The 18220-nt window shown below is 40.2% G+C and overlaps 1 protein-coding gene across 1 annotated transcript; it reads right to left on the bottom strand.

Annotated features, from left to right (window-relative positions):
* Positions 1-2552: 2552 nt before the first annotated feature.
* Positions 2553-13077, bottom strand: SERINC1 (serine incorporator 1). The gene is made up of 9 exons (XM_010010778.1): positions 12922-13077; positions 11390-11583; positions 8380-8459; positions 8056-8193; positions 6926-7095; positions 6587-6677; positions 5344-5485; positions 5003-5233; positions 2553-2995 (listed from the first exon to the last, which is right to left on the bottom strand). Exons 1-9 carry the CDS (start codon positions 12955-12957, stop codon positions 2857-2859), a joined length of 1221 nt encoding a protein of 406 aa, XP_010009080.1. The 5' UTR covers positions 12958-13077; the 3' UTR covers positions 2553-2856.
* Between the last annotated feature and the right edge of the window lie 5143 nt (positions 13078-18220).

The following is an 18220-nucleotide window of genomic DNA, read 5'->3' as shown; positions in this document are numbered from 1 at the left end:
ACTTCTTATACTTCTGGTCTTACATATGACATAAACTAGTAGTGTATGGTTAGGGAGCACTGACTTTCTCTATCTTGGGTTTTTTCTATTTTTTACAACATTTTGTTTAACAAACATACAGCATTTTTTGGGGTGGGGGGGACCAGGACCTGATGTAGGCTTTTTTTTTCCCTGCTTAAACTGGGAACAAAGTGCCTGTACCTTGCAAAATCTTGGTTCTGCCTTACTTTCACTTCAGTGGAAGTGCTCACACATAGCACAAACCGGGGAAAAGTTCTTCACAGCCACCAGGCCCCTTGACTGCATGAGTACTTTTAACTTGGACCATCTTATGCTGGTAAAATAAATGTTACTTCAGTGTGACCCTTGTTAGGAGTTGTCTTTTACTCTGTGTGCCAGATGGATCTAACAGCCCTTGTTCTTCATGCCTGAGTAGCTGTGCAGTGAGGTCTGCTTCCATATGCGTTTATTGGAAAATAGGCTCATTATCTCCAACCTTCAAGGTTTATTTGTATGCCTCCAAAACAAGTGGCTAATGCAGCTGTTTTTCTCTTGAGTACACAAAAGGCTGTTCCCTCCTTCATTTTCTCACTGAAAGCCATGGGAGAGCCCCACAGCTTTCCTTCCATCTGGAGAGCTCAGGAGCAGGAGTGTTTCTGTCAGTCACTAGGTCTTCCACCTTTGTGAAGGTGCTGGCGCTGCATTACATGGCTGCACACCCGATGGCTCACTAACGCCTGGTGAAGGTGCTGCTGGATCACTTAACTGAACCTTCTCGCCTTGAGTTCCTGATCCAGTATAAGCAGAAAGTTAAACTCCTTCTGAAGATAGTTTTCTTCCTTCTCTGCCCTCAAAGCTGTAGCTGGAGAGGTCTGAGGGGCTCTAAGTGTGTGAGATGTTCCAGAGAAGGGAGAAACTGGATTTAGTAACTTCACACACAGTAAATTCCCCCCTCCCCAAAGCTGAAGCTATAAGCTCAGCCCTCTGTTCCTCTTCCCAGTTCAATGCCTAGTTAGTTACTACAGGAGTCAAGAACTGCTGTGGTAGAAGCAGGGTTCAGGGGTGCAACACAGGTGCAATACAATGGAAAGGCAGCAGGTGAAGAAGTAGGAACACAGGTACAAGTGTTGCATGTTTGTGTTTTCAGAGATGGCAGCAAATGGGTATGAGGGAAGAACTGGCAGAGAACTTGGCACTGGGGTTTGACGTGACCTCCCAAAGAGCCCAGCACTACCTGCCCTGTAGGTGTACGCTGCAGTGCAGCTGCTGTTACATATGGGATGACAAGTGCCATAAAACAGCCCCTGGGAACAGAAGATGAGAATACAGCACAAAACCACACAGTCCCCATCCAGCAGCAATATCAGACATCAAAAGTCACTGGACATCTTCATCCAAATATTTATTAATAAGGTAACAATATTCCAAATTATTACAAGCCTTTACTAACCCTTCCAATACCATCTCAAGTTTGACTGACATGTCAGACTCCTGCTGTAACTGTCAGTGTTCAGGTGCAGAATTAAAACAAAAGCTTAGAGTATAACTGGCAACAGGGAGTAGAGCATAAACACCACAGTAACATGGCTCCGCATCACCCCCAGCCAGGCTGCTCCAGCCTCAAGTTGCAGCAAGTAACAGAAATACTGAGCTTACCTACTTCAGTTACAAAGCAGCAAGCACAAAAGCATTTAAGATTTCATAACTGCACGGGAACTATACAGTGTTTTAATCAAATGGATTAATAGCTCATGCCTAGATCTAGACTTCCTATGCTCAAATTCATCTGGCAACAAACAAGCAAAATACCTAATACATTAAAAGATTTCAAAATTCAAAGCCCCAAATACATGAAGAGACACTTGTTGAAGCCTTAGTTAATACAAGCCTCCTTCAACTTCTGCAATTTCAGCACTCCTTTTCCTCTGCTGCTTTTTTAATTTAACAATACTCAAAAATGCTTCTAAAGGGCTTACACAGTTTTCACCACTCTGCTCCTTGCGAACTCTTGTTATTGTAGCTTAGCCAAGAAGGAAGCGGCACACAGAACAGCAATAAATTACAGCACAGCTATCCCATTTAAACTGTTTTAAAAAATAGTAATAATACATAGACGCACGTTGTAAACAGGTGCCTTAAAAGTGTGCTTCTCAGCATCTGATGCTAGGACCCTTCTCGCCAGGGCATCTGCCCTCTTGTCTGCAAGGGCACACATCAGACCCAGCAGCATGCAGGAGGGGAGGACATCAGCTCCTCTGAAGCTTTAAGTGCAAGTTCCCTCATTTACCATCTGTGCTAAAGGTACTTCTGCCCTCACAACAGGCAAGGGTCTGGCTGTCAGTGCCAAAACACTGCTGCAGGATGTCCACTAACCCCCAACACACACCACTTTAGCAATGCTTACTCTAGACTTGCTTTGGAATCAAGGCAACAGGGATGATCAAAGGCAGCCTCTCCTTTGCTGCCACAGCCTGATCTAACACTGGTTTGTTACCCTAATAACAACACTTGCACTTTTTTTCCTACAACTATTTAATGCAATTGAGATGGACACAAAAACCTACTTCCAAAAGGTCTTGATATTACAGCTAGTACTCCCAAAGCACTTGATCTAGGAGTAATCCTATGAAAACCATCATGACAGCAATGTCACTGAGCTCAGCTAGAAAAAGTCATCTAGTGAAATGACAAGAGACGTGATTCAAGGTAATCATGCAGAATAAAGAAGGGTATCCTACATGGACAGCACACGCGCACACACACACGTATTTACAACTGCACTACTATCTGGAATACTGTTTGTCTCAAAGACACAGTGAATGAAGCTAACAGTGTCTCCCAAGAGAGCAGCACAGCTTAGTCAAAGTCACGGTTTGTAAGGACCAGCGGAGCAACCAGAGTCCACACATACAGCACGATGCCAATCCAGCTGGAAGATATCTTCACCCAGACAGATGGCCATTTGCTGGTCATGGTCTCGTAAGAAGAATCCGGACTGTGAAAGAAGAAAAAAGAAAAGTGATTGCAATCTTTGTCTGAATACAACATACTTGTGCAGTATGCCACTCTTCAACCCTTTTTCACAGTAGGTTATTTCCACTTAAGCTCCACACCTCCACTTCTACCCTTCTTCAGGGCAGTTCCCAACAACCTATACAAGAATGCCGATTGTATGTTAGTGTCACAGGAAAGTGGAAAGCAACAGCACTCCAAAAAATAGTTAGGAGAAGCTGTCAAGCAGCAGAAATAATACGTGGAATCTCTGAGCTAGTCTGTGGAAAGGAAGGGAATGGATAGCACTTATAGGTACAAGACAACACCTATAAGAATTACCACTCTTGATGTCATACTGACCCACGTAGGGCACAGCAGGACTATCTATTAAGAGTCACTTTGAAGAGAACTATTTTCTAGTGTTGCTATTTTGATACAAGTTAGAGACCATAATTTGTATTTTTTAAACTCTGAAGAGCACCTATGTAAGCTGCTAACACAGTAACGATTCCCACTCAGGAGGACTGTTTTACCGTGAGAATTTTTTCAGGGAGCAGACAGCCAAATTTCCTTCCACCAGACCCCACCACAGAATGGCTGAAGTTGGAAGGGACCTGTGAAGGTTATCCAACTCCCATGCCCAAGCAGGGCCACACCTACATACTGCAAACCAGAACTGTACCCACATGGATTTTCAACATCTCCAAGGATGGAGGCTCCACAACCTCCCTGGGCAGCCTGTGCCAGTGCTCTGTCACCCTTGCAGTGATGAAGTATTTTCTGATGTTCAGAGGGAACCCCCTGTGTTTCAGTTTGTGCCCACTTGCTCTGTCCTCTTTGTACCCTCCCTTCAGTATTTATATACAGTGATAAGATCCCCTGAACCTTCTCTTCTCCAGGCTGAACAGTCCCAGCTCTCTCAGCCTCTCATTGTATGGGAGATGCTCCAGTCCCTTCATCATCTTCTGGCCCTTTGCTGGACTCTCTCCAGTATGTCCATGCCTCTGTTGTATAGGGGAGCCCAGAACTGGACCCAGGATTCCAGGGGTGGCCTCACCAGTGCTGAGCAGAGGGAAGGATCACCTCCCTTGACCTGCTGATATAACTTGTCCCCTCTCTCCTTTTTTCAGCTTTCTGTACCAGACATGGGCCTAATGATTACTTTTTTGTAGTTGTTACAGAATTTAAGACTCTATTCTGCTCATTTCAGCAGTCCAGTGAATCATAAAAATTACTCTAGAAAATACAAGCAGCACTTGTGAACAACGCTGGCTACTCCCAATCTTCAAATACAACTCACTTAAAATAGATCAAACAGTATACTTCACTTGAGAAGTCCCATTCGAGACCTACATTCCTAACAGCACACAACTTACGCCTCTCCTTGTCCAGCAAAAAAATGGCATCTGTTCTGAATTAAGTTTAGTTATCTGAACTCCTTTAACTGAGTTCTTCTGAATGAGTGCTTTTGCTTACCATGAGTAGTTGCTTCGCACAGGAAGCTAAAGTTCCTAAAGCCTTAGGCCACAAACAGCTAACTCCCACCTAGATAAAGCTGACCTTAACTTACAACCTATGTTTGTTTAGTTATGTAAACGAAGGCCTTGAGCCCATTCCAACCTGGAAGATAAAGGAGTGCATCTATTAGCAAGTACTGACAACTGGAGAGATGAGGATAAGAAGAGGCCCAGAAAGAACCCAATAACTGACAGGAGAACCCAGATCAAAATTCATCATTGGACCAAGAGGCATGTGCAAGGAAGGTGCTTGAACAGCTTGATGGTCTGGTGCATAGAATGCAAAGGTACAAAACCCTAGGAATCTCTTTGTTCTGGATCCCGTCCCCAGAGGCATGCAGCTCGAGCTGCTCCTGTTACCACTCAGTTACATTATTTATCTAAGAATCAGATGACAGAGACTCTGCTGTGGGAAACCTGGGGTGGAGAATTTTCTTTAACAGCATCTTGTATGTTTATTATCAGAAAAACATGTTACCATACGTAAATACCTGTACCAGTTGGTAAGCGTCATCATGATATACAGTGATGCCAGGAAAAGCATGAAATGGAAGAAAGAGTAACTGTAAGTAACTCCATCCCTCTCATTGTCTATGGCTCTGTGAACATCATCTCCATCATCAAGGGAGCCATCACTCCTGGGCATTCCATCCTCTATCAGTGTTGACTCATCGCTGGTCAGCATCAGCTTGTTCACTTGGCTGTTGTTGGATGTTCGGATGCTGCATTTGACACAAAAAGACACAGTACAGTTACTCAAATAAATACAATTCAGTATCTGGCAATGAGAAGTAATAAAGTTAATAGGATTTTTTTTAAAAAAGCAGCTTACCTTGAATAGAGAACACACAGCAAAAACAAAACCAGTCCTACAATTCCTTGTGCATCCCACCACTGAACTACCTGACCTTGGGTTGGAATGGTGGTGCTGTTGTAACCAATGATGCTCAGCAAACTGGGGTTACAGCGCCTGTCTGTGGGGGATATTACATTAGGACTTTATTACATTTCCACACCAAACGCATGGTAACAGAAAGGAACTGTGACAGTCTTCAGGTAAAAAAATCCTTTAAATCTCATTTTAGCCTAGCAAGTCTCTCTAAAGCAGGCAAATGACAGTATGTGGCATAAAAATCTGTCTCTCGAAGCAGATAAAAGGATTTTAAACTTATTTAAGCTATGCATCAACAGCATTACTGTTTTATCTCATAATCAGATACCACAACATAAAAATGCTCTGCATATTAAGCTTTAGAAATTCTACCGTTAGAAAACAAGTTTGACAAAGGTACACTCTGTACATGGGGTACCAGAGTCATCTCAGAATTGGAAAATAACCCTACAAAGTCAGATTCCTATTACCAACAGTTCCCCATCCACCGCCTCCACAGATAACACGGATGAAAAGCTGAGAACAGCAGACCATCTTATTTCCCCGTAATTACTGCAGGAAGTAGATATGACTCATATGTACTCTGTTACACAGAAGCACAGAAGATTGTCCATCATTAAAGATAAAAGGGCTAGAGACTCAATTAAAACCACCAAAATCAGTATTTGACAGCTTATTTTAATGACCAGAATTTCTGTGTTTTTTCCATCTTTTTTTTTTTAGAGATGCTCAGCTGTTTTCAGACACAAGCAGCACTGAAAACATTTACTAATACATTATTTAAAATCCTCAGTTTGGAAAAATACAATCAATAGCATATCTCAGTCACTAGTAAGAAACTTGAAACTTGGTAGGGAAATGAACCTTCCAGACACCTGGAAGAGCTTTGAGAACCTGCAACATCTTAAGCTTTAGGATACTGCAATCCTGCCAGTAAGAGGTTGAAATTCTTCCATATGATAAACATAAGAACAAGTGAAAACCACATTATCTTTGGAAGAGCTATTTCTTTGGTATGATTACAGAAAGTTGGGGAGGGAGAAGAGAACACAAACTAATGAGTCGTGCCTCCACCTTGCATGCATTGTAGTACCCCATTTGAATACTGCCTTGCAAAATGGTGAAAATACAATTTACTGCCAAGCTGGTTACCCAAAAAAACATACATTGCTCCTACACTTACCTGGTTCATTGGTCATAGCTGACCAAGTCAAATACATGGTATAAACTGTGATCACAGAAGACTGCAGCAAACCAGATCTCGGCTGAGATTCCTATACAAAGTAGTCATGAAACAGCAAAGTTAGGCAATTACAAGTCTCAGGCACAATTATATATTACAGGTTTCTGGGACTGATAACACACAAAACCCCCCCTCCCAAAAAACACAAAACAAAAAAAAAAAAAAAAAAAAAAAAACAAAAAACAAAACCAAAAAAACAAAAAAACCCCCACAAACTAAAACACACACACACAAAAAAAAACCCACCAAAAAAAAACCCCAAACCCTATAAAACTATACCTGAATCTTCGGCAGAATTGACATGACAGAAGCACCAATACACAGCAGCATATTAACACTGATGAATGTCTTGTTTTCAGAACAACCTTCTGGATGAGTGTAATAAACATAAAACAAGACAATAGCTACCAGAGACAGCAGGTAATTGACAGCTGTAGCTGACAGCAGAGCTGTGAAAAGAGACAAAAAACAGTTAAACTGGTTAAGAATGGAAGGTATTAGAGTTGAAATAATATTGCACGATTCTCAGGTTTTGGATACAGTATACAATCACAATTAGACAGCAGCTCTGGGCACTGAAGCACAAAGGAAGTAAGTTCTCAATACTTTGATGTGTTAAAAAGAAAGAACACAATTAATGGGAAGCCTGAAGCTATACTGGATTCTCCGGTGCTTGAACAGTAACCAAGAGCAGCACGTCTGAATGAACAGTTACATCACACACACTTTGCCTAAAAGCTTAAAAAACAAACTGAAGAATTACTTCTCCAATAGAAGGAAAACCAAATGTTATTTCCAAATTCCATTTTACTAAAAAGATTAAAGATTAAAGCAGCCATTGCACAAAGACAGGCTGTGCTGTCTTTTGAAATACCTAAATTATCACATCTGAAATGCTTTATTAAAATTAACACGTAACTTCTCCAGTGACATCACTTGCACTTTCCTTCACTATCTCGGCCTTTCACTCGGCATGTACATTTGAAGAGTGACCAACTGGCAGACAGAAAGTAAAAAATTATTTGAGATACTTATGCTCCACATGAAGCAGTAAGAGGCTACTTTGGTTTTAATCAGTGCTAAGGTGTAACAAAATTTATGGCTGAAAAAAAAAGACAAACAAACAAAAAATAACACCTGCTACTTCTCTGCAATCACAAACTGAAATCCTGCTCCCAGAAATTAGATCTTATTACTGAGAGGCTGCTGCCCCTCTCCCTTGCCCCCTTTATTTAACTTGACATCAAAAGGACAGCACAATAACAGAGCTGAACTGCACCATCTGAGAAAGTGATAATTATGCACAAAGCAGCTCTTCTGCACTCTGGTAAAATGCACTACTTGGCAAGTAACTGATTTAACATAATGCACAATTGAATTTAAAACTTGCTTGCGGTTGAGTCGTTTACCTGCATACCAGCATCTTGAGTTCCCTTCCTCCATTTTTTCAACCCAAGATTCATTCCAGGAGTGTGCAAAGTCAATAAGCAAGACCAGTTGAATAAGAATAAAGCAGAATGCTCCAGCCATACCTACATAAAACCACACTAGAAGAGAAATAAAACAAAAAGTTAAGAACCACAAATAATTTACACCTTGTCTTAATGTTCCTGAACAAAGTGCTATAGTTAGACAGCTACAATTAAAGCTCTCAGACATCAGCATGCACTTAGTTTCATTTTAAAATCATTTATGTTTGCATCATGATACAGGAGAAGAAAATACTCCCTTACCAGTTGTAAATGGTCCCTCTGGTATGAAGAAAGCTCCAACACTAATTGCAAGTGCTGTTGCAAATTTGAAGAACCAGAATCTAAAAGGAAATTAAATTAAAAAGAAAAAAAACCAAATCAAGCCACTGCTGAAGTCTGATCTAATTCACAACTTTGAAGTACACAAAATACACATCCTTAATGGTTGGGGTTTTTAATTCACTTATTCTTAACTCAGTTCTTTTGAATTAGGATAAAAATCTTCTTACCTCCCCAAGATTTTTGTTCTTATTATGCTTAAACTGTGCTAGACTGACACACAATTTGACACATTTCCCATAGATATCTCACTCGTGTATTACAAATTAAGCCAGGGTGAAGATAATTGTGAGGTTTTTTGTTTGGTTGGGCGTTTTTTAAAGAAGGTTTTTAACTAGAGCAGCGAGATTACTGAGCTGCCTGCGTATCACAAAAACAGGTTAAAAATCCCTACCTGTTTTTAATATCAAACCAAAAAGGCAGATCTGTTTGGCTCCTACAAGGACAGAAAACATTATGCTGGAGTTCCCTACCAGTCCCGATTCACTTCCTACAAGGAAGAGATGTACAAAAGCCTGGACTCAGACTCTTTAGGCCTACATCTGCTGAGGATTTATCACAGCAACAAAAGCAAAGGATTTATCCTTCACAGAATGGACACAATCAAATTCTAAGTCCCTGTTCCAGTGCAGGACCATTGGATTTTATTTTTTTCTAGTAGAAGATAAAGTCATGGACAAACAAAAGAGATCAGAAGTTTCCTAGAAAACAGACAGGAAATATCTTCCACTGAAGATTTACCAAACTCACCCCAAATACAGACTGTATACAAACATATCCTGCATAGGAAACTTCAAATCAAAATGTTACACCAACAAAACTATAAGAAGCTGAAGATGATTTTTTCTGATCACAGCATCAGGCAGCTCCAAACATAGGCACAGTATCATCTACGTCTACTTCTAAACTGAATATAACACAAAGACAGGTACCGCATCCCACCATGTCAAACACTTGGACAGCTTTCCAGCGTTCTATCCCTGCCCATCTTTCCTCATACTTTGAGCATGTTGAATCTGTCTTTCTGGCTGTTACGATCAAGGGATGCTGACCAGAGAAATACATTCCAGTTGTGTGGAGAGACACTATGTGAGATGACTGAGTAAAGAATATAGGGAAAAATGGACTAATCTTAACACTCTACCCATATAACATGTGACAGATGAAAACACTTCTCATCTGAAATAACATCTATAGTCTCTATGAATTCTGTGCAAGCCAGCAACAATCCTGTGAATATATTATAACTGATTTTTTGTATTAATCTGAGGCTGGAAACCATTCTGAATATTGCCATTAAAGCAAAAGCAGCTAACACTGGCACCAGATCACATCACTAGGCTTAACTCGCACGAGTATGAAAAAGTTAGTACACATATAAGGGAAAACCTTATATTCTGAACATTTCAAATCACTGGCAGAAAGATGACATCATGAAGTATTAGAGAAGAGACATACAATTTCAAAAAACAAAAGCCATGGTTTCATCAAGCTACCTGTAATGCATTCTATTGGAGCAAACAATTATTACAGAAGTGTTGGTAGTAACATTATTAAGTATTGTCCCTGTAACAGTTAACAAGTATTGTTTTTCCTTTTACCCTGGTGCTGACACTAGACTGGCTACGAGTAAACTGCTACAGGCTGCATAAATAGTACCAACATTTGTAATGGAGAGCACAACCCCAGACAAGGGCATCAAGAAAATCCCAAACATTAAAGATGCAGTTTCAGGTAAAAATATTCTACATCATGTAAAAGGTGGTTTTCATTGTTAAAATAAAAACAAACAAACAAACCACACCAAAACAAAACAAAAAAAAAAAGCCCCACCCCACTACAAAGTGTTGCTATAGAATGTACCTGAACTATTTTCTTCTTCCTGTACCAAGTATGCTCTTCTGAACAAAGCAGGGTGGAGGGAAAGGCTCATCTGAGTTACTGCTGCTAATGCATCTTAATATTGTACCCGGTCTCCTTTTTAGACCAATACAAACAGAACCAGCAAACAAAGCAATATTCTGCTCAGCCTTAACTATTTTCCTTTCCCCTACAGCAATCATTTCAAGATTTTCTCATTTTACGCTAGAAATGTTTAATCTTGTTACACTGATTTTCATTTTCATGGCTTAGTTGTTCATAGTTTCTATTAAGTATAATCATCTTGAAAAAGTAGTCTAAAAAATCACTGTGATCACCAAGACTAGGTACCATAAATAATTTTATGCTTTTTAGTAACATTCCCTATTACAATTATTTACACCTTCTTGGTTCAAGAAGCTACACTGCATATAAGCCTGGATGAAAACTACCACTTGTGTCAACTCCATTCATCTTCCAACTGATAATCCTAACTATAATGCAATAAAAAAGAAAAATTTACTGGGAAGCTCAGAAACTAAATACGTAACTCATTCTTCTTTATGCAGAGAGAAGAATGAAAAAAAGATAAGAGGGGGAAGAGATCTGTCATATATCTATATAGATACATACATAAATTGTTTTAAGTTTCAAAATAAAACCGTCTGGAAAAGAGCAAGCCTTTACTAACATTGAAGTTAAGAGGAGTGTAATTCCTAGAGGACAGATGAGGCTTTTTAATCTTTCAATTTGTTGAAAAAATCTCAGTGGAATGAAACTTCATGCCATTATTCATCTCTGAATTTTGCCATCTTTGGACAAAAGCAGAACCTCTGATCTTGGGAAACCTCTGGACAGATTATCGATTGTGAAAATTGATCTTTTCCTCTTACAAAAATTAATCTGCCATGTCTAAGAACTTTGAGTGCCCTCTACTGCAACAACACTCCTCGAGCTACTATGAAACTCTTTGTTTGTGGAACAGTAAATATGACCAGTGTGCTCGGCCACAGGCTTAATTTTCACAGTAGCTTTATCTCATATGCACACACCGCTCATGTCTGTATCTTACCCATTGTGCACTGCTGCTCTTGGGTCATTGCTGCTCTTCACTTTGATCATCAATAAGGAGAAGAGGAGGAAGAACATGGCCATACCAAAGCACACACGGTACACAGCTTTGTAACCAACTAGTACATCACAATTCACGTGGCCGTACACACCAGGAATAGTTGTTCCCATCCCTCCATCACAAAATCCAGGAATCTGTGATAAATACAAGATACTTCAGTGACCTGTAAAAGGCATCCTGTGAGTAAATATGTATTAGCAATTTATTAATATACCATTAATTAATATTTTAATGTTATGCAACTATCATCATTGCTAGAAAATATAATACTGAAGGGCTGTATTGTTATTTATGGTCCAACCAGAATATTAAACACATTCAAGGAAAAAAAATCCCACATAGGCAAATTCTAAACAAAACCAAGTCTTATGAATGGGGGGGGGGTGTTGATATTAGCAATTTTGGAACTTCTCAAGGAAATGTAGTTTTCACTTGCTGAAGCAGGAGATAAATAAAAGATCTGGGATTTGATAAATTTGACGGCTACTATCAGGTAGCCAGGAGAAGGCAGCTTGCTTACTTCTCTCCACCAAAAAAGTAACATCCATTAGAAGCATCTGTACCCTCCATATGAAACAGCTGAGAATATCCTTTCCAGTCACTACCAGGACATGAGAAACATCTTTCTGAAGTCAAATCATACTCCAGAAGGCTGTAATTTTCTTTCCTAGGTGACTAACATGGCTCTTACTGAAACTCTAATGTAGTTACTATACCACACTGAAATAACCGTTTACAGATGAATCATTCTGGGGGAAGAAAATCAAAAGCATGCCTAACAGCATTCCGATTACCTAGAAACAAAACAAAAACGGCAAAACAAAGACTAACAGAACCAAAGCACATGCAATCCAAGTTCAGTGAACCTATAAGCACTCCCATAACTCAAATTATCACTCAGTAATTTTACATGCACTATCGGATCTGCCTATAACTAATAAACTGTAAAATCCTATAAGCACTTCCTAATTTCCTTAGTGAAAAATATGCTACTATCGTTAGTGAAAAACATTTTTGTTATGCATTTGCAGACTTTAAAATAGAATTTTAACTAGTATAGCAGAATGAAACTGCTGTGGTTATCTTTTGATTTTATTAACAGCAAATAATAAAATCTTTTGATTTTTTTAAAAATCAATCAAGTGCCACAAATACAAGCATCTCAATAATGTATAATTAAAAACTCCATACACATAAACTACATTTTCTTGTTTGAGACAAGATTTTGGGGTTTTTTTCCTCTGAGCTGTTAAGGAAGAGGTACAACCTTCTCTCTAAATAGTGCTTCTCATCCATGCAGTGACAGTTCCACGAGTTCTTTGTTTATTTGATCTACAATCTAATGGTGACTGTGAAGCACAGGTGGCAGCACAATGACCTATTTCCAAATAAAACCCATGCTTTCAAGATGTCATTCACTATTGTCTGTGACATTTGTTCTACCACACATGTTAGTAAAGAAGTAACCTGACCTTCTTCAGCTGTTCTTCCATGCCTGGTATTAGCATCACACAGGCAACACTCACGCCGAGAAGTAAAAAGAAAGCATAAATGAGCCGAGTTATGGTGGAGTTGTTTCCGCTGGGGCAGCATCGGCAGAGCAGGCATGGGGCACTTCCACATAAGCATGGTATCTGATAGAAACAGAACATACAACAAACTCAAAAAACTTTTTCACTACTAGATTTCAGTATTTGGGGGCTGGAGCACCTCCCATATGAAGACAGGCTGAGAAAGTTGGGGCAGTTCAGCCTGGAAAAAAGAAGACTGAGTGGAAACCTCGTAGCAGCCTTCCAGTATCTCAAGGGGGCTTGCAAGGATGTTGGGGAGGGACTCTTCATTAGGGATTGTAGCGACAGGACAAGGGGGAATGGGGTCAAACTTAAACAGGGGATTAGATATAAGGAAGAAGTTCGTCACAGTGAGGGTGGTGAGGCACTGGAATAGGTTGGCCAAGGAAGTTGTGAATGTTCCAACCCTGGAGGCGTTTAAGGCCAGGCTGGACAGAGCCTTGGGTGACATAGTTTAGTGGGTGGTGTCCCTGCGCATGGCAGGGGGGTTGGAACTAGATGATCTTAAGGTCCTTTCCAACCCAAACCATTCTATGATTCTATGAATATTTAATCCGGCTGTGTAGATCATCAGAAGTTATGATGGAAAACTACTCATCCTATGCATCCCATCACTAGTGCAGACTTAGTCACTGCAACACATTTACAGAGCCCCCTCACAATCTTGGCAGCGCTTCCTAATGCACCACTGTACAGTGAAATTAGTGCTATGTCAAAAGTAATCATTTATCCATTCAAGGTTGGATTCAGGCTCATTTTTCTCTTGAATTTTATTTAATTTCATCAAGAGATGCAAGGATTGCTTTTAGTTAACTCCATCCTCCCTTCTACAGCTGCAGAGATTAAACAAATACTCCAGAGAAAAAAAAATGTTTGAGCACAACTGCCACCTACGAACACGTTCAGGATCTGGCAGAGCTGGGCCACAATCCTTACTGGTGAGGATCCATAAACATCACCCTGACAAAGATACCAGGCAGCAGCAGAACCCAGCTTCTCCCCCAGCACACCCACAGGACTCCTCCGCCATGTGACAAAAGCCACGGGTGTTAATCACAGCAGTGAAGACACCCTGTCAGTCACATCAGAACATGACTAGTTACACGGCCACATGACCAGTGCATGTCAATCATGTAGCATGACTGGCATGTGCCAGAAATAGCTCTTAAACATTTAGTCATATGACAAACAAAAATGCCAGCAGTGTGCCACTACCAGGAAGGGCACAGGGCTTGCAGGAAGAGCAGACAGAATGCCACAACACTCCCAGCAGCCTCTGGAGAAGCCTTCAGGAAAAGGTTCAGATGATCTGTTCTTACAGGTTCAACCAGACCCACACACTTGATCTTTTAAATAATGTCCTCGTATTCTTTTGTACTTGTGTTCCTTTCTGAGGATGGAAGAGCTAAGAATTTTCACTCACTTTGCTACAGAATCATTTTTAAATAAGCAAACTTCACTATTGAATTCATCTTGCTAAAAAAGTGAAACTAGGTAGATTCTCATTATAACTATTTCAGTATGTAAAAGATACTATGTTGCCTTTTTTTACTTCCTCCTCCACTCAGTATCATTATAGCACGAAGACTATGAACATGTTGATTCCAGGAGAGGAATTTTACAGTGAGAACAGTCACTGCAACAACCTCCCCAAGGCCGTGGCAGAGTCCCCATCACAAGATTTTCAAGATACGATTGGAAAGGGTGCTTGATCATCTCATCAAGGCTCCCTTTCCCACAGAATGTTGGACTAGATGATCCTTCAAGGATGTTCTGTGACTGCAACCAACTACATTAGGGCATCTACACTTAGAAAGCAAGAATGTATGGCAAATATTGGCTTACGATGCATCAGGATTTTATAGCACTAACATATTCCAATAGTTCCTCAACACACACAAATAACCTTTCTAGTGAAGAGTAGTTCTATTCTCTATTCAAAAAATTACTTTCTTGAACTAATTTTTGTAATGTTTAAAGATACTGTTGAATAAAAGGCTGACTTTGGTGTAGAATATAAGCCTTAGGCTCACCTGCTGCACAAAATTTGGTGCAAGGACACGCTGGTATACAAGTCACTTCTCTTCTGAATCCCAGTGGTAAATGGTTTGTTAAATGTCTAAATAATTCCAACAGTTTCCTCACAAGTACACACAGAGGAACATGTGTTCTGAGAGACACGGAAGGCTTGCAGTGGATGAAATAAAGATGGCTGTCTCCACCTCACTAGGCAACAACATGCCTCAAATGAGGCAATACACCTCATGTATGTGTCTGAGCTCCAACAACAACTTCTAAAACATTCTGCCCCCAAGCAGCTCATCCTTACAAGATGAGATCATGCACATGTCTGAACAAGAGATACCTACTGATTATTGATACTATTTATATAAGTCGGCCACCTCTACAAGGAATCACACTATAGTCCAAGTCCCTCTTTCTTTTGGCATGACAAACCAAAATATATACCATTCCAATAAAATAATATCATTACTGGCAAAACCACTTCTAACAAGTAACAGATTTCAAAAAGAACAGAAAGCAATGAACATTCAGCCCATAGAAGTGAGTTTATCAGCAGAGAGGACAAGGACAGTTTGTGCTGCTTTCTTCCTAAATTCGGAGCACACCTCCTACCAAAAATTCTACAGTACAAACAGTAAGATACTACCACAGAGATCAAAGCTTAACTCCCCAGGTGAGACTCAGCTTAGTCATAGATGTAGAGAAAGAGTTACTCTGCAATTAGTTTTGAGATTGTTTTGTAAGGAAGCTAAGAAAAGTTACTAAGTCACAACCGCCATCCAGTAACATTTGTACCTACCAACTCATATCCCTGTACATTTTGGGGAAAAATAAGCAGCTCAGTGGTGTTCACTGAGGCAAAATAAGAAAAAAATTACCCACACGCCTATTCTGGGAGCAGCCAGCTGGGCAGACAATTCATGCCTGCTAAACTAATCACTTCATTTTCTCAGGCCGCAGGAATTGCAGGAGGAACATATAACAAGATAAATACTGCAGCAGAGAGAGAGGAGAGAGAAAAGCCCTCAAAACCACTGAAAATCAAGTGTTACTGCCCCTGATGCACACAGAACAGGGTTTTAGTATCAAATGTAATCTTCTTACTGGGGTAATGACTAAATGATTATATACTGAATTAAGCATTCACAAAACCACTAAGCTCTCCCCCACTGGGCCTAGTCAGGTTTTAGCTACATCATCCCTACTCATGTGCTTAAAAGAACCAATTCAATCAAGATCTTTGCCTTGATAGAGAATATAAAAATGAGCAGAACAGCAGCTGAGCTATTCCAGAGAACAGTGCAAGACCCAGCAAAGCGAAAACGGCACTGTCTGACCAATCTAGGTCATCAGGATCAGAAGACTTCTGGTGAGATGACAGTGTTCTTAAGGCCTTACCCCCCATCCCACTCCCCATGTCTGGCACGCTCATATGTGCTCTTAAAAGCACTGAACTGAAGCACTGCCTGCTCACAGCGCAGAGTAGGGCAGAGCTATAATCAGCACTAACATCACACCAAAAAAAACCCAGATTAAAGGTATAAGGCCAGATGCCTAGTTCCCCTGTTCCTTCATCCTCACAATTTGTTTTGCTTTCAGAGTCCCAAATGGTGTTTATCCTGACATAGCCTTAAAGATCAATGCACACAGATTTCTCCTATAAAAACTATCATACAAACTTTATGTGCTGATCAGCTGTGGTTTTAAGCATCAAAAGAAAATCAACACTTTAAAGCAATGGGGAGGGGGGGAAAGAGGGAGAAAATAAAAAAAGAAAACCAAACCAAAACAAAACTGATTGTTTGGGCATTTTAAAAGAAGGGATTAACCAAAGTAAATTTTAATCAAGATTACATACTCATGTAAATCATTTTAGCTAACAGACCATTAGCTGAATTTCTCTGTACAGAAGCACTCAAAACTAAGAGCAAGTAAACAGGGATTCTTCATGCACTACGAACACCAGCCAGTTATCAGAAAGGCTGTTTATGCACTTGAAAATGCAGTTTATATTAACTCAAGTATGTGAATTAAAACCTGTAGTTATAGTGTATAGGTTAGTATTTGACAATAATTAAAAAAAGCTAACGTTAACTAAATTCAGCTAATAATTAAAGCCTCACTGGCTAATCCATTAAGCAGCCTTTTAAATGTTCATTAAAGCAAAATGAACACTGACAGTACTTCCTTAACAGGATATTATCGGTGTTCTAGTCACTTATTTACATGTATATCACCTCATACAAATTTACCCATCATTTCACAGAACTCATGTAGGAGACTAAGGAGTTAAGTATCATCTCTCTAATTACGTATCACTCTGTACTAGGGGAACCAAAATCCATATGTTTTGACAGCACAAAACATAGAAGTTTGAATCAGTATCAGGTTTTGTTGGATCAGTATGTATGAACTGTTTGAATACAGATAACTTTATTTAATCCAGGTACGGTACAGTATTTTTGTTTGGAAAATTCACATTTTCACAATCTCCCTGACATTTTTAAAACAAAAGTCTAAAGATTCATAATCCACCTGATTGCATCTACTTGCCCAGGCACTAGACTTGGAAAGACCTGTCGTCACTTAAGGATAAGACAGCAATGCCAAAAATGAGGACTGCCATGCACGATCCCTTCCAACTTCTCTGTTCTTCTGCGTAGAGCAAACAATTTAAAACCACCTCGAGCTACTGTTTCCCATTAAGAAAAATCACCTGACAATGCTCAGCATGGTGGCGACACATTACCACAGACTACTGAGCACTAAGAAAATGATGGCTCAGTAAGACAAAGATGCGACGAAGGGTGGAGCTGCTCAAGACAAAGCCGTAAGAAAGAGGCAATTCAATGCAATCAATAAGATCAGGGAAACACACGGATTTTATTTTTCCAGAAAGAAATACTGAACTCTAAAGCATTTAACTAGACTTTGACTCCTTTACAGATTTGGTGCGGGGGAACTCAGCGGGCACAGTGACACCCCCCTCCCGGTAACGCGGATCAAGCAGCGACCAGCAGCGCTACAGGCCGGCCTGTCTGGTGAAGTATGAAGCTCCCCATCCGGCTTCGGCGGATCTCTGAGGATCCCCGGAGAAGCCCGAGAAGGGAGGGAATCACCGCGATCGTGTCTGTCTATCCCCATTCCCCACCACCACTTTGGGCCCGCCTCCTCC

Source organism: Nestor notabilis, unplaced genomic scaffold (genome assembly GCF_000696875.1).
Source record: "Nestor notabilis isolate BGI_N333 unplaced genomic scaffold, ASM69687v1 scaffold12213, whole genome shotgun sequence".
Taxonomy (NCBI): Eukaryota; Metazoa; Chordata; class Aves; order Psittaciformes; family Psittacidae; genus Nestor; species Nestor notabilis.
The sequence above is the reverse complement of the archived record's forward strand: the minus strand, read 5'-3'. Positions and strand labels throughout refer to the sequence as shown.

Coding starts and splice junctions, on each gene's coding strand:
- SERINC1 (XM_010010778.1), bottom strand. CDS start 12,957: ATGCTAATACCAGGCATGGAAGAACAGCTGAAGAAG. Junction 6,678..6,925: donor CAATTCTGCCGAAGATTCAG/GTATAGTTTTAT, acceptor TACTTTGTATAG/GAATCTCAGCCGAGATCTGG. Junction 5,486..6,586: donor AGCTATGACCAATGAACCAG/GTAAGTGTAGGA, acceptor TATCCCCCACAG/ACAGGCGCTGTAACCCCAGT.